General features: G+C 44.3%; 1 protein-coding gene across 3 annotated transcripts in view; it reads right to left on the bottom strand.

The window, feature by feature from the left end:
- The window catches only part of LOC115133867 (actin filament-associated protein 1-like), a 145,496-nt gene that overhangs the window by 23,615 nt on the left and 105,425 nt on the right, over positions 1-16,456 (bottom strand). For 2 of the 3 annotated variants that reach the window (XM_065021947.1, XM_065021945.1), the window contains exons 4-8: positions 12,982-13,090; positions 12,521-12,741; positions 11,146-11,325; positions 3,360-3,437; positions 1,186-1,267 (exon numbers count right to left, since the gene is read on the bottom strand). In XM_065021947.1, the coding sequence (XP_064878019.1) occupies positions 1,186-1,267; positions 3,360-3,437; positions 11,146-11,325; positions 12,521-12,741; positions 12,982-13,090 (670 nt within the window). The remainder of the gene's footprint in view (positions 1-1,185; positions 1,268-3,359; positions 3,438-11,145; positions 11,326-12,520; positions 12,742-12,981; positions 13,091-16,456) is intronic. The other variant, XM_065021946.1, reaches the window with a different exon arrangement.

The following is a 16,456-nucleotide window of genomic DNA, read 5'->3' as shown; positions in this document are numbered from 1 at the left end:
CACATCAGTCAGAGATCCCCCAATTGAGCTCATTTGGAGAAAAAAGGTTGTGCCCATATTTCAACAACAATCATGGTTTCCCCCAGCTGTTATAGACAAACTATTAGACACACATGTCTATCAATCATGGTTTCCCCCAGCTGTTATAGACAAACTATTAGACACACATGTCTATCAATCATGGTTTCCCCCAGCTGTTATAGACAAACTATTAGACACACATGTCTATCAATCATAGTTTAGACACACATGTCCCCAGCTGTTATAGACAAACTATTAGACACACATGTCTATCAATCATGGTTTCCCCAGCTGTTATAGACAAACTATTAGACACACATGTCTATCAATCATGGTTTCCCCCAGCTGTTATAGACAAACTATTAGACACACATGTCTATCAATCATGGTTTCCCCAGCTGTTATAGACAAACTATTAGACACACATGTCTATCAATCATGGTTTCCCCCAGCTGTTATAGACAAACTATTAGACACACATGTCTATCAATCATGGTTTCCCCCAGCTGTTATAGACAAACTATTAGACACACATGTCTATCAATCATGGTTTCCCCCAGCTGTTATAGACAAGCTATTAGACACACATGTCTATCAATCATGGTTTCCCCCAGCTGTTATAGACAAACTATTAGACACACATGTCTATCAATCATGGTTTCCCCCAGCTGTTATAGACAAACTATTAGACACACATGTCTATCAATCATGGTTTCCCCCAGCTGTTATAGACAAACTATTAGACACACATGTCTATCAATCATGGTTTCCCCCAGCTGTTATAGACAAACTATTAGACACACATGTCTATCAATCAGAGCTGAGTTAGCAATCCCCTACAGGACAGGAATTTACTGCTGTTGGGTAACAACGCACTTTATACACACACACACACACACACACACACACACACACACACACACAGACACACAGAGAGAGAGAGAGAGACAGAGAGACAGAGAGAGAGAGATGGAGGGAGAGAGATGGAGTGAGAGAGAGACAGAGAGAGAGAGAGACGGAGACAGACAGAGCAATGGAGTGAGAGAGAGACAGAGAGAGACAGAGAGAGAGAGAGAGAGAGAGAGAGAGATGGAGACAGAGAGAGATGGAGAGAGAGAGAGACAGAGAGCGTGATCAGTGTTCCAGACCCCTCCCTGGTTTCACCTTGGTCCTTACAGTCGGTGACGGTGTGTCCGTTCTCATTGGGCGGCTCTCCGTCTGAGCTCGGCCTATCACACAACACCTTCTGGAATGGAAAAGTTTGTACACAGTTAAGATTTGAGAGCATTAGAACTGTCAGCAGGACAGACAAACACACACAACCATACATAAACACACACACTGTACACACAGAGAATCTTGGAGAGCATCTGCAACATGTTATGTATGAATAATTAGACTAGGCTTCTAAGTACGCTGCCAGCTAGGGAGCGGTTTGTCATAAAAACCCTCCTGTGCTGCCTCATTTTCCACCACTGTACACACACACACACACACACACACACAGTACAGTAAGCCTCCAACATATCCAGTAACTTATGAAATCCAATAACACAACCTCTCCCCTGACCTCCCTGTACACACTGTGCCACAGCTGCAATTAACTGCTATCTGGCACAACAATTACAGCTTTTACTGCATTGTGCTGCCCTGGTATCCTAATGTGCTGCCCTGGTATCCTAATGTGCTGCCCTGGTATCCTAATGTGCTGCCCTGGTATCCTATTGTGCTGCCCTGGTATCCTAATGTGCTGCCCTGGTATCCTAATGTGCTGCCCTGGTATCCTAATGTGCTGCCCTGGTATCCTAATGTGCTGCCCTGGTATCCTATCGTGCTGCCCTGGTATCCCATTGTGCTGCCCTGGTATCCTAATGTGCTGCCCTGGTATCCTAATGTGCTGCCCTGGTATCCTATTGTGCTGCCCTGGTATCCCATTGTGCTGCCCTGGTATCCCAATGTGCTGCCCTGGTATCCTAATGTGCTGTCCTGGTATCCTAATGTGCTGCCCTGGTATCCTAATGTGCTGCCCTGGTATCCTATTGTGTTGCCCTGGTATCCTAATGTGCTGCCCTGGTATCCTATTGTGTTGCCCTGGTATCCTAATGTGTTGCCCTGGTATCCTAATGCGCTGCCCTGGTATCCTAATGTGCTGCCCTGGTATCCTAATGTGCTGCCCTGGTATCCTAATGTGTTGCCCTGGTATCCTAATGTGTTGCCCTGGTATCCTAATGTGCTGCCCTGGTATCCTAATGTGTTGCCCTGGTATCCTAATGTGTTGCCCTGGTATCCCATTGTGCTGCCCTGGTATCCTATTGTGCTGCCCTGGTATCCTAATGTGCTGCCCTGGTATCCTAATGTGTTGCCCTGGTATCCTAATGTGTTGCCCTGGTATCCTAATGTGCTGCCCTGGTATCCTAATGTGCTGCCCTGGTATCCTAATGTGTTGCCCTGGTATCCTAATGTGTTGCCCTGGTATCCTATTGTGTTGCCCTGGTATCCTAATGTGTTGCCCTGGTATCCTATTGTGTTGCCCTGGTATCCTAATGTGTTGCCCTGGTATCCTAATGTGCTGCCCTGGTATCCTAATGTGTTGCCCTGGTATCCTAATGTGCTGCCCTGGTATCCTAATGTGCTGCCCTGGTATCCCATTGTGCTGCCCTGGTATCCCAATGTGCTGCCCTGGTATCCTAATGTGCTGCCCTGGTATCCTAATGTGCTGCCCTGGTATCCTATCGTGCTGCCCTGGTATGCCATTGTGCTGCCCTGGTATCCTAATGTGCTGCCCTGGTATCCTAATGTGCTTCCCTGGTATCCTAATGTGCTGCCCTGGTATCCTAATGTGTTGCCCTGGTATCCTAATGTGCTGCCCTGGTATCCTAATGTGCTGCCCTGGTATCCTATCGTGCTGCCCTGGTATCCTAATGTGCTGCCCTGGTATCCTAATGTGCTGCCCTGGTATCCCATTGTGCTGCCCTGGTATCCTATCGTGCTGCCCTGGTATGCCATTGTGCTGCCCTGGTATCCTAATGTGCTGCCCTGGTATCCTAATGTGCTGCCCTGGTATCCTAATGTGCTTCCCTGGTATCCTGCCTGCTATTAGGGCACAGAGAGAGAGGGGAGGGGAGGGTACAGGGGCCCCTATGGCAACATATAGAAATCTCCTCCTCCAGTTGTCCTTGGTGAGAAATTACAGTAGCAGTGTGTGCGTGCGTGTGTGTGTGTGTGTGTGCTTACCTTCATGTTGATGTGTTTGTATACATGTGTGCGTTTTGAGTGTTTATGAGTGTGTGACTTGCCAGTGTGTGTTCATGTGCCTGAGCTGGCGTTCTGTTCCTTACCTTCTCCAGGTCGGGCTTGTGCACAGGAGACCCTGCTACATCTGAGTCACAGCCATTACTGCACACCTCCCTCATCACCTGGAGGAAGAGCAAACACAAAGGAGGATTCTAGGACAGGACTGTTCATGTTCAACTGGCTACGATGCATCAGTTACATCCAGCAAGACTGACGTCTTGAAGAAGCCATGTCAACATCTTTAAAGTCCAGAATGTGTTGCCGACACTACATCCCCCTCCCCTGTGTTAAAGGTATTAGATCCCAGAACAGAATACAGCAAGACTGACAGCAAGACTGACAGGAACAAGGCAACAGGTATACAGATTAGTGTACACTACTTGACCCATATGGCTCTGGTCAAAAGTAGTGCAATGTACAGTATAGGGAATAGGGGGCCACTTGGGGGGACACAGCCCTGCTGTCGTGTAACACCCATTCAAAGTGACTGACATATCTAGGGATGTCCACACTCTGCATGGGGACGTGGACGGGCTGCCAGTTTGCATTCACATGACTTGGCAGGACCTCCAATCTGGCAAACCGTCAACACCAGAACTCCCACTGTATTGAGTCGGGTACCATTGACACAGTGAATGAATGATTGATGATGCTAAGCTAGGCTAACCAGCCAGGGGTGACTTGAGGACTACCGTGGAGACAGGCAGTCAGGACACACACACACACACACATAACCAACCCTCAAATACACACGCACAAACAGGCTCACACACATAACCAACCCTCAAATACACACGCACAAACAGGCTCACACACACACAGACCACCAAAAACAGCCAATACCCATCTGTATATATATTTTTTAAAGTGTGTGAGATTTTAAACGTTTAGTTCATACCTTAACAGAGATTTCATAGAGACTGAGTCTTAACAGTGATTATAGAGATACTGAGTCTTAACAGAGATTACAGAGATACTGAGTCTTAACCGTGATTATAGACATTCTGAGTCTTAACAGTGATTATAGACATACAGAATCTTAACAGTGATTATAGAGATACTGAGTCTTAACAGAGATTACAGAGATTCTGAGTCTTAACCGTGATTATAGACATTCTGAGTCTTAACAGTGATTAGAGAGACTGAGTCTTAACAGTGATTATAGAGATACTGAGTCTTAACAGAGATTACAGAGATTCTGAGTCTTAACCGTGATTATAGACATTCTGAGTCTTAACAGTGATTAGAGAGACTGAGTCTTAACAGTGATTACAGAAAGACTGAGTCTTAACAGTGATTAGAGAGACTGAGTCTTAACAGTGATTAGAGATACTGAGTCTTAACAGAGATTACAGAGATTCTGAGTCTTAACCGTGATTATAGACATTCTGAGTCTTAACAGTGATTAGAGAGACTGAGTCTTAACAGTGATTACAGAAAGACTGAGTCTTAACAGTGATTAGTTACTGAGTCTTAGCAGTGATTATAGAGAGACCGAGTCTTAACCGTGATTATAGACATTCTGAGTCTTAACCGTGATTAGAGAGACTGAGTGTTAACAGTGATTATAGAGACTGAGTCTTAACAGTGATTATAGAGAGACTGAGTCTTAACAGTGATTATAGAGAGACTGAGTCTTAACAGTGATTATAGAGAGACTGAGTCTTAACAGTGATTATAGAGAGACTGAGTCTTAACAGTGATTATAGAGAGACTGAGTCTTAACAGTGATTATAGAGAGACTGAGTGTTAACAGTGATTATAGAGAGACTGAGTCTTAACAGTGATTATAGAGACTGAGTCTTAACAGTGATTATAGAGGGACTGAGTCTTAACCGTGATTATAGAGAGACTGAGTCTTAACCGTGATTATAGAGAGACTGAGTCTTAACAGTGATTATAGAGAGACTGAGTCTTAACCGTGATTATAGAGATACTGAGTCTTAACCGTGATTATAGAGAGACTGAGTCTTAACAGTGATTTCTTCCTGGGGTCCAACACAGAACATGAAACATGACATAATACAGAACATTAATAGACAAGAACAGCTCAAGGACAGAACTGCATACATTTAAAAATGTAGCCTACATAGCAATTCACATAGCCTACATAGCAATGCACATAGCCTACATAGCAATGCACATAGCCTACATAGCAATGCACATAGCCTACATAGCAATGCACATAGCCTACATAGCAATGCACATAGCCTACATAGCAATGCACATAGCCTACATAGCAATTCACATAGCCTACATAGCAATGCACATAGCCTACATAGCAATGCACATAGCCTACATAGCAATGCACATAGCCTACATAGCAATGCACATAGCCTACATAGCAATTCACATAGCCTACATAGCAATGCACATAGCCTACATAGCAATGCACATAGCCTACATAGCAATGCACATAGCCTACATAGCAATGCACATAGCCTGCATAGCAATGCACATAGCCTACATAGCAATGCACATAGCCTGCATAGCAATGCACATAGCCTACATATCAATGTCCAATAGGGGAGAGGCGTTGTGCTGTGAGGTGTTTATCTGTTTATGAAACCAGGTTTGCTGTTCATTTCAGTAATATGAGATGAAAGGTTCCATGCAATAATGGCTCTATATAATACTGTACACTTTCTTTAATTTGTTCTGGATTTAGAGACTGTGAAAAGACCCCTGGTGGCATGTCTGGTGGAGTAGGTGTGTATGTCAGAGGTGTGTGTAAGTTGACGATACCAACAATTTGGATTTTTCAACACAATGTTCCTTATAAAATGAAGAAGTGATACAGTCAGTCTCTCCTAAACTCTTAGCCAAGAGATACTGGCATGAATTATATTAATATAAGCCCTCTGATTACAATGAAGAGCAAGACGTGCGGCTCTGTTCTGGGCTGCAGCTTAACTATGTCTTTCTTTGCAGTACTTGACCACATGTCTGGACAATAATCAAGACAAGACAAAACTAGAGCCTGCAGGACTTGCTTTTTGATTTGTGGTGTCAAAAAAGCAGAGCTTCTCTTTACTATGGACAGACCTCTCCCCATCTTTACAACCATTGAATCTACAGTGCCTTTGTAAAAGTATTCAGACCCTTTCACATTTTTCACATATTCTAAAATGATTAAATAAATAATAAAAATCTTCAGCAATCTAAACACATTACCTCATAAAGACATCACAATGCCACATAAAGACATCACAATGCCACATAAAGACATCACAATGCCACATAAAGACATCACAATGCCACATAAAGACATCACAATGCCACATAAAGACATCACAATGCCACATAAAGACATCACAATGCCACATAAAGACATCACAATGCCACATAAAGACATCACAATACCTCATAAAGACATCACAATGCCACATAAAGACATCACAATGCCACATAAAGACATCACAATGCCACATAAAGACATCACAATGCCACATAAAGACATCACAATGCCACATAAAGACATCACAATGCCCCATAAAGACATCACAATGCCACATAAAGACATCACAATGCCCCATAAAGACATCACAATGCCACATAAAGACATCACAATACCTCATAAAGACATCACAATGCCACATAAAGACATCACAATGCCACATAAAGACATCACAATGCCCCATAAAGACATCACAATGCCACATAAAGACATCACAATACCTCATAAAGACATCACAATACCCCATAAAGACATCACAATACCTCATAAAGACATCACAATGCCACATAAAGACATCACAATGCCACATAAAGACATCACAATGCCACATAAAGACATCACAATGCCACATAAAGACATCACAATACCCCATAAAGACATCACAATGCCACATAAAGACATCACAATGCCCCATAAAGACATCACAATACCCCATAAAGACATCACAATACCCCATAAAGACATCACAATACCCCATAAAGACATCACAATACCCCATAAAGACATCACAATGCCACATAAAGACATCAAAATACCCCATAAAGACATCACAATACCCCATAAAGACATCACAATACCCCATAAAGACATCACAATACCCCATAAAGACATCACAATACCCCATAAAGACATCACAATGCCACATAAAGACATCACAATACCCCATAAAGACATCACAATACCCCATAAAGACATCACAATGCCACATAAAGACATCAAAATACCCCATAAAGACATCACAATGCCACATAAAGACATCACAATACCTCATAAAGACATCACAATACCTCATAGAGACATCACAATACCCCATAAAGACATCACAATACCCTATAAAGACATCACAATACCTCATAAAGATGTTGATTCTATAAACAGATCACGAGCAACACAATATGGACATGTTGATTCTATAAACAGGACGTTTATATGTCTGGATTTCACATTAGTTTTGGAGTGCCTCAAGGCTCCGTTCTCGTCTTGTCTCTATTTACTAATGCAGTCTTACATGAATCATTACAGGGACATCGTGTTGGACATGTTATTGGATTCTTATCCTCCGACTAGGGTGGGATAACCAAGACCTTTTATTTCCATTATTCATTATTTAATGTGAAATTCAAGAGTGATTATTTATCGAAGCTCTCAGTCTCTGGATGGAGGAACAGAGTAGGAGAGAAAGAGAGATAAAGAGAGAGAAAGAGAGGTAGAGGGCGAGAGCACGAGAGAGATGCAAGAGAGACAGAGAGTTAAAGAGTGCGCGATAAAGGAAGAGAGATAAATAAAGACAAAGAAAGCAATAGAGAAACCGAGTGAGCTTTTCCCCAGCTCTCCTAGGCCACGTCCAGCCCTAATATCCAAACACATACTCCACACTAATCTGTTTGGCTCTGTGAGGCGCGCAAACACCCCCAGGCGTAATTGTATGCTGAGCTGGCCAAAATAATATCTCCTCCCTCACCGTACAGTTAATAACACAAGGGGAACACATGTGCCTTCAATCCAATTCCTCTAGTCCAGGCCCCCGTTTCGGGGTACGTTGAACCGTGGCCAGCCGGGCCACATAATTGGGCGTGCTGATTGCAAGCATCATTGGGTTAGATGTTAATCACCTGAAGCAGAGAGTTTGTTTGGGGTGAGGTTGAAGGGTATTGGTTTATTCCGTGTTCACATTTATTGGTTCAACGTGTTTTTATCGTGCATGTTTTCAGACACCTGACCAAATATGCGTCAGTGTCCCGTCTCGAGCGATAATTACGGATGTTGTGGGTTTCTCTTTTCTTCCTTCGCTGGTTCGGTTTGTATATGTGTGCAGTCCAATGCGGCTGCTAGCAGGTACCTCGGCGCTACCCTAGTGTGCTGTTAAGCAATAAACAAAGCTAATTACCATGTGGAAGGAGTAATCAAATCAAAACAAAAAAAATTGACTGTTTCCTTTTAATTCCCTTATTTCTGCAAAAAAAAGCTCCTATAGGGACCCACCATTTACACGTAATAGGGTTGGGAAAGCAAATATGACTGGCTATTGTTTCCATCAGCAGTCTGCACAGGACGAAATAGCAGACCGCTTGGTTTTTAACGGGGCCTCTCTGACCGGGTTTTGCACAGATTGAGGTGCTGTATGAAAAAGACCGGGTCCAAGCTCAGTTACAAAGGGTCCCGTTCGGTAAACTAGAGGCTGGGGAAGTTCGCTGGCAGGAAACGGTGAAAAGGGAAATGAGGAAGGAGAAGGGCTCTTAAAATAGCTGCATAAGGATAAACAATGGTTGTGCGTGTGTGTCTGTCTGTGTGTATTTCTATGAATTTAACCCCCCCCCCCCCCACCCCTCCATGGCCTCTTCCATACTGCGATTGAAGTAGAATAGCTCAAAGGCGATGGTATGGGAATGACATATGGGGCAGAGTGGAAAAGGAAAAAGGAGTCAGCAGGATGCTTTACTTTGAGGTCTCCAGGAGAGAAACAGACGTGAGAGGGAGATCTGAGAGGGACGGTTTCACAGATACTAACCAAATATCCTGACATCAGAAACACCTGTTCAAAATAACCCTCTGGCCCCTAACGCAATATATTTTTTAATTTTACCTTCATTTAACTAGGCAAGTCAGTTAAGAACAAATTCTTATTTTCAATGACGGCCTAGGAACAGTACCCTGGTTAACTGCCTGTTCAGGGGCTGAACGACAGATTTGTACTTTGTCAGCTCGGGTGTTTGAACTTGCAACCTTCCGGTTACTAGTCCAACACTCTAACCACTAGGCTACCCTGCCACCCCATGTTTGCAATATCACAAAGAAGACTCCGCCCGCTATGGCAGAAATAGAGAATTTATTTTCATACAGGACCAAATGAGTCGCTCCCCAAGAAAAACAACCAGCTGCCTACTGTACCTTTGGACAAGCGTACCACGAGATGAATCGGTTTTATTCTCTCAAAAATATACAGCATCTTCCTTCAGCATTTACAGTAAATTTACTCCATCCTGTTTTCATCCCCCAAGAGTACCCTGGATGATCCCTCTTCCCAGTACCAATCTGTTCCTGCTTATTTAGCCAACTTGTCATTGTCTTGTCAACAATGAGGGATCCTGAAAGGCACCTATTAGTGCGTCACTCCGTCTACAACAGTGTCACAGTAACATAGGGACCATTGTCTGATAGAAAACCATCGTAATTGGTGTCTCGGGTTATTGTGTTACCCTGATCCACTAGGACTACCACAGTGTACTGCTGTAACATTATAATCTGTGTGTCAGGTTATTGTGTTAACCTGATCCACTAGGACTACCACAGTGTACTGCTGTAACATCAATCTGTGTGTCAGGTTATTGTGTTACCCTGATCCACTCGGACTACCACAGTGTACTGCTCTAACATTATAATCTGTGTGTCAGGTTATTGTGTTAACCTGATCCACAAGGACTACCACAGTGTACTGCTGTAACATTATAATCTGTGTGTCGGGTTATTGTGTTACCCTGATCCACTCGGACTACCACAGTGTACTGCTCTAACATCAATCTGTGTGTCAGGTTATTGTGTTACCCTGATCCACTCGGACTACCACAGTGTACTGCTGTAACATTATAATCTGTGTGTCAGGTTATTGTGTTACCCTGATCCACTAGGACTACCACAGTGTACTGCTGTAACATTATAATCTGTGTGTCAGGTTATTGTGTTACCCTGATCCACTAGGACTACCACAGTGTACTGCTCTAACATTATAATCTGTGTGTCAGGTTATTGTGTTACCCTGATCCACTCGGACTACCACAGTGTACTGCTCTAACATTATAATCTGTGTGTCAGGTTATTGTGTTAACCTGATCCACTCGGACTACCACAGTGTACTGCTCTAACATTATAATCTGTGTGTCAGGTTATTGTGTTACCCTGATCCACTAGGACTACCACAGTGTACTGCTCTAACATCAATCTGTGTGTCATGTTATTGTGTTAACCTGATCCACTAGGACTACCACAGTGTACTGCTGTAACATCAATCTGTGTGTCAGGTTATTGTGTTAACCTGATCCACTAGGACTACCACAGTGTACTGCTGTAACATCAATCTGTGTGTCAGGTTATTGTGTTAACCTGATCCACTAGGACTACCACAGTGTACTGCTCTAACATTATAATCTGTGTGTCAGGTTATTGTGTTACCCTGATCCACTCGGACTACCACAGTGTACTGCTGTAACATCAATCTGTGTGTCAGGTTATTGTGTTACCCTGATCCACTAGGACTACCACAGTGTACTGCTGTAACATCAATCTGTGTGTCAGGTTATTGTGTTACCCTGATCCACTCGGACTACCACAGTGTACTGCTCTAACATTATAATCTGTGTGTCAGGTTATTGTGTTACCTTGAGCCACTCCTCAGCCTGCTCTTTGCTCTGCACGGCCAGGACCAGGGCATCTGCTCCCTGGTGGACTATCTTCAGCTCGTGTTTCTTCTTCTTGCCGTCCTTGGGGACATGTGTGATGCTACAGCCTGATAACAGCAGCTCCATCTGGGGTGTCTGGTCTTTAGATGACTTGTAGCACTAGAGGAAGAGAAGAGGGAGGAAGAGAGGAGATAGGAAGAGACAGGAAGAGACAGGAAGAGAGAGGAAGAGGTAGGGAGGAGAGAGGAAGAGAGAGGAGAGAGGGAGGAGAGAAGAAGAGGAAGGGAGGAGAGAGGAGAAGAGGGAAGGAGTGAGGGAGGAGAGAGGAAGAGGAAGGAGAGAGGATGAGAGGGAGAGATGGAGGTGAGAGGATGGAGAGAGGAAGGGAGAAGGAAAAGAGGAAGAGAGAGGATGATGGAGGAGAGAGGAAGGAGGGAGGAAGGAGAGAGGAGAAAGGGAAGAGAGGAAGAAGAGAGGAGAGAGGGAGGAGAGAGGAAGCGAGGAGATGGAGGAGAGAGGGAGGAGAGAGAAAGAAGGGAGGAAGGAGGGAGGAGAAAGGGAAGAGAGGAGAGAGGAATGAGAGAGGAAGCGAGAGGGAGGAGGGGCGGAGAGAGGAAGAGCGAGGAGAGAGGAAGAGGTCAAAGAACCGGTGGATTAAGTCTTTCAAATACACATGGCTATGAGCGTCTCTGGGCGCATGTGATTATTCCGTGTGTGCGCATGTCTATGATACTTTTTTTTACTTAGCTCATTTTCAGTATTTGACAGGTAAAGGACAACTGACACTCTACGAACACATGTCTGTGAGCACAATCATCCACAACACACCAGCATGGTCTGTGAGCACAATCATCCACAACACACCCGCATGGTCTGTGAGCACAATCATCCACAACACACCAGCATGGTCTGTGAGCACAATCATCCACAACACACCAGCATGGTCTGTGAGCACAATCATCCACAACACACCAGCATGGTCTGTGAGCACAATCATCCACAACACACCAGCATGGTCTGTGAGCACAATCATCCACAACACACCAGCATGGTCTGTGAGCACAATCATCCACAACACACCAGCATGGTCTGTGAGCACAATCATCCACAACACACCAGCATGGTCTGTGAGCACAATCATCCACAACACACCAGCATGGTCTGTGAGCACAATCATCCACAACACACCAGCATGGTCTGTGAGCACAATCATCCACAACACACCAGCATGGTCTGTGAGGAATTATGACGTTGCAGGGGGTAGACGATACAGAGGGTGAGAGAGTGTGTTTGTGTGTGTTCTTGTATGTGATGCTGATAGTGCGTGTCTCTGTGTCTGTGCGTGCCTCCGTACCAGCAGCTTGTTGTCCTTGATGACACAGAGCAGCTTGGTCCACTGGCCGAAGCGTTTCTTGCGCAGCAGGAAGGCACAGATGCGTGCGTCCTTGACCAGACCCATGGAGGCCTCCTCGCTAGGCCACTGGTGTCGCATCTTCTTCCCTCTGTTCCCCTTCCCATCCTCCTCCTCCTCATCATATGACTCATACGAACTGCTCATCTGGTCAGAATCATAGTCTGAGTGATAGACGAGAGAGAGAGACCAGGTAGAATGTGTTAGATATTGAGTGGTTATATGTATCCTGAGTAAATGTGTGTTCAGTCCTCACTTGGGGGGGGGGTCAAGATGTGTGGTTTCATTGTGTGTGTGTGTGTGTGTGTGTGTGTGTGTGTGTGTGTGTGTGTGTGTGTGTGTGTGTGTGTGTGTGTGTGTGTGTCTTAGTCACATGTATGTGTGCCTATATTTTGTAAACTCACTGGAAGTGATGTATTCTGGGGCTTTTCCAGGACTGAGGGGGACGGCCTCTTCATAGTATCCCTCTGGGAGAGAGCAGCTGGGGAGAGGAGGAGGCCCGTTGTCTGGAGGCTGGATGAAACACAGGGAGAGAGAGAGGCACTGGGTTAGCTTGTACAGTAGTGTGTTCACATCCACCTCACACACACAGAGAGAGAGAGAGAGAGATTGTACATTGTTAAAACACTGTATATATATATAATATGACATTTGTAATGTCTTTATTGTTTTGAAACTTCTGTATGTGTAATGTTTACTGTTAACTTTTATTGTTTAGTTCACTTTTGTATATTATCTACCTCACTTGCTTTGGCAATGTTAACATGTTTCCCATGCCTATAAAGCCCTTGAATTGAATTGAATTGAATTGAGAGAGCGAGAGAGAGAGAGAGAGAGAGCGAGAGAGCGAGAGAGAGAGAGAGAGAGGAGGGGAGAGAGAGTGGGAATGAGAAAGAGGAAGGTATAGAGTGAGAGGGGGAGACAGAGAGAAAATACAGACATACAATGCCAGAGAGCTAGACCATCACAGTACTGTAATCTTTAACAATTCAATTATGATCACAGTACCTGATAAGACTGTAATAGACAAGCAGATCATTTGAATATTTTGGTCAGAAATTAGGCCTACTACCCAAAGAGACCCATGGACACAATGACAGTGAACATTATCCTGGAAATACTGTGGTCTAAACCAGGCCTTAAAGGCTGTCTCTGTGTGTCTGAAGATACAATCTGCTGGTCCCTGTTGTTTGGATTGGAGAGGAGAGAGACACAGGAGAGAAACACAGGAGAGAAACACAGGAGAGAGACACAGGAGAGACACAGAGGAGAGAGACACAGGAGAGAGACAGAGGAGAAAGACAGAGGAGACACAGGAGAGAGACACAGGAGAAAGACAGAGGAGACACAGGAGAGAGACACAGGAGAGAGAGAGAGAGAGAGAGAGAGAGAGAGAGAGAGAGAGAGAGAGAGAGAGAGACAGCGAGACAGAGACAGAGAGAGGTTAGCTTGTACAGTAAGTAGTGTGATAAACAGAGTCTGTTACGTTGTGGTCTATGGGAGAGTTCCACAGTGAGGGCAATACATGTGTTACGGCAGCCCAACCACAGGAAGTAGCTACTTCTGATGAGAGGTCCGTAAATATGGTGGCCGTCTTATCTCTACGTTATCAGTGAGACAATGGCAAGAAGTCCTTCATTTAGTTAACCGCTGAGTTAACTAGTGATTGGCTTTGACTTGTTACACTGAGGTTATCAACATGTAAAGACCTTTCACTAAGAAGTGATGCTTTTCCACTTAGGAGATGAGCGAGAGACAGACAGACAGACAGACAGACAGACAGACAGACAGACAGACAGACAGACAGACAGACAGACAGACAGACAGACAGACAGACAGACAGAGAGACAGACAGACAGACAGACAGAGAAGTAAAAGAGAAGGAGTAGGATGGAAAATAACACTTATTTGTGTTTGTTTACTCGACTCCACTTAGCTAGCTAGGGCGTGAGGATCAACTACCTCACTGACGTGATGCATCTTGGCCGGCGCTACTACGCACCTGGGTCTTTGTGTTCAGCTCTTAAAATAACATAATTGCGGCAATAAAATGTTTATCTCACAATCTCTCCAAGCGCATGGAAATAAATATCTTCTCCGTTGACATTCAATGCAGTGATTTGAGTGTTCCCAGAGCTGGTTTTCACCCAGATAGAGAGAGAATACAAAGAGAGTTTTCTGCTGATGAGCGATAACTTGGGTTGGAAAATAGCTTCTTATGGGCCTTTGGGGTGTTAACACTCTCTGAGGTTCTCTTTAGAGTGGTGTTAACACTCTCTGAGGTTCTCTTTAGAGTGGTGTTAACACTCTCTGAGGTTCTCTTTAGAGTGGTGTTAACACTCTCTGAAGTTCTCTTTAGGGTGGTGTTAACACTCTCTGAGGTTCTCTTTAGGGTGGTGTTAACACTCCCTGAGGTTCTCTTTAGGGTGGTGTTAACACTCTCTGAGGTTATCTTTAGGGTGGTGTTAACACTCCCTGAGGATCTCTTTAGGTTGTTGTTAACACTATCTGAGGTTCTCTTTGGGGTGTTGCTAACACTCTCTGAGGTTCTTTTTAGGTTGTTGTTAACACTCAGGTTCTCTTTGGGGTGTTGCTAACACTCTCTGAGGATATTTTTGGGTTGTTGTTAACACTCAGGTTCTCTTTGGGGTGTTGTTAACACTCAGTCTCTCTTGTGGGTATTGTTAACACACTCAGTCTCTCTTTGGGGTGTTGTTAACACTCTCAGTCTCTCTTTTGGGTGTTGTTAACACTCAGGTTCTCTTTAGGGTGTTGTTAACACTCAGGTTCTCTTTGGGGTGTTGTTAACACTCCCTGAGGTTCTCTTTTGGGGTGTTGTTAACACTCCCTGAGGTTCTCTTTGGGGTGTTGTTAACACTCAGGTTCTCTTTAGGGTGTTGCTAACACTCTCTGAGGTTCTCTTTGGGGTGTTGCTAACACTCTCTGAGGTTCTTTTTAGGTTGTTGTTAACACTCAGGTTCTCTTTAGGTTGTTGTTAGCACTCAGGTTCTCTTTGGGGTGTTGCTAACACTCTCTGAGGTTCTGTTTGGGGTGTTGCTAACACTCTCTGAGGTTCTTTTTAGGTTGTTGTTAACACTCATGTTCTCTTTAGGTTGTTGTTAACACTCAGGTTCTCTTTGGGGTGTTGCTAACACTCTCTGAGGATCTTTTTGGGTTGTTGTTAACACTCAGGTTCTCTTTGGGGTGTTGTTAACACTCAGTCTCTCTTGTGGGTATTGTTAACACACTCAGTCTCTCTTTGGGGTGTTGTTAACACTCTCAGTCTCTCTTTTGGGTGTTGTTAACACTCAGGTTCTCTTTAGGGTGTTGTTAACACTCAGGTTCTCTTTAGGGTGTTGCTAACACTCTCTGAGGTTCTTTTTAGGTTGTTGTTAACACTCAGGTTCTCTTTAGGTTGTTGTTAGCACTCAGGTTCTCTTTGGGGTGTTGCTAACACTCTCTGAGGTTCTCTTTGGGGTGTTGCTAACACTCTCTGAGGTTCTTTTTAGGTTGTTGTTAACACTCATGTTCTCTTTAGGTTGTTGTTAACACTCAGTCTCTCTTGTGGGTATTGTTAACACACTCAGTCTCTCTTTGGGGTGTTGTTAACACACTCAGTCTCTCTTTTGGGGTGTTGTTAACACTCTCAGTCTCTCTTTAGGGTGTTGTTAACACTCAGGTTCTCTTTGGGGTGTTGTTAACACTCCCTGAGGTTCTCTTTTGGGGTGTTGTTAACACTCCCTGCGGTTCTCTTTGGGGTGTTGTTAACACTCAGGTTCTCTTTAGGGTGTTGCTAACACTCTCTGAGGTTGTCTTTGGGGTGTTGCTAACACTCTCTGAGGTTCTTTTTAGGTTGTTGTTAACACTCAGGTTCTCTTT

The sequence above is a fragment of the Oncorhynchus nerka genome, linkage group LG8, assembly GCF_034236695.1.
Source record: "Oncorhynchus nerka isolate Pitt River linkage group LG8, Oner_Uvic_2.0, whole genome shotgun sequence".
NCBI lineage: Eukaryota > Metazoa > Chordata > Actinopteri > Salmoniformes > Salmonidae > Oncorhynchus > Oncorhynchus nerka.
Note: the sequence above shows the minus strand (reverse complement) of the source record. Positions and strands in the feature narration are given on the sequence as shown.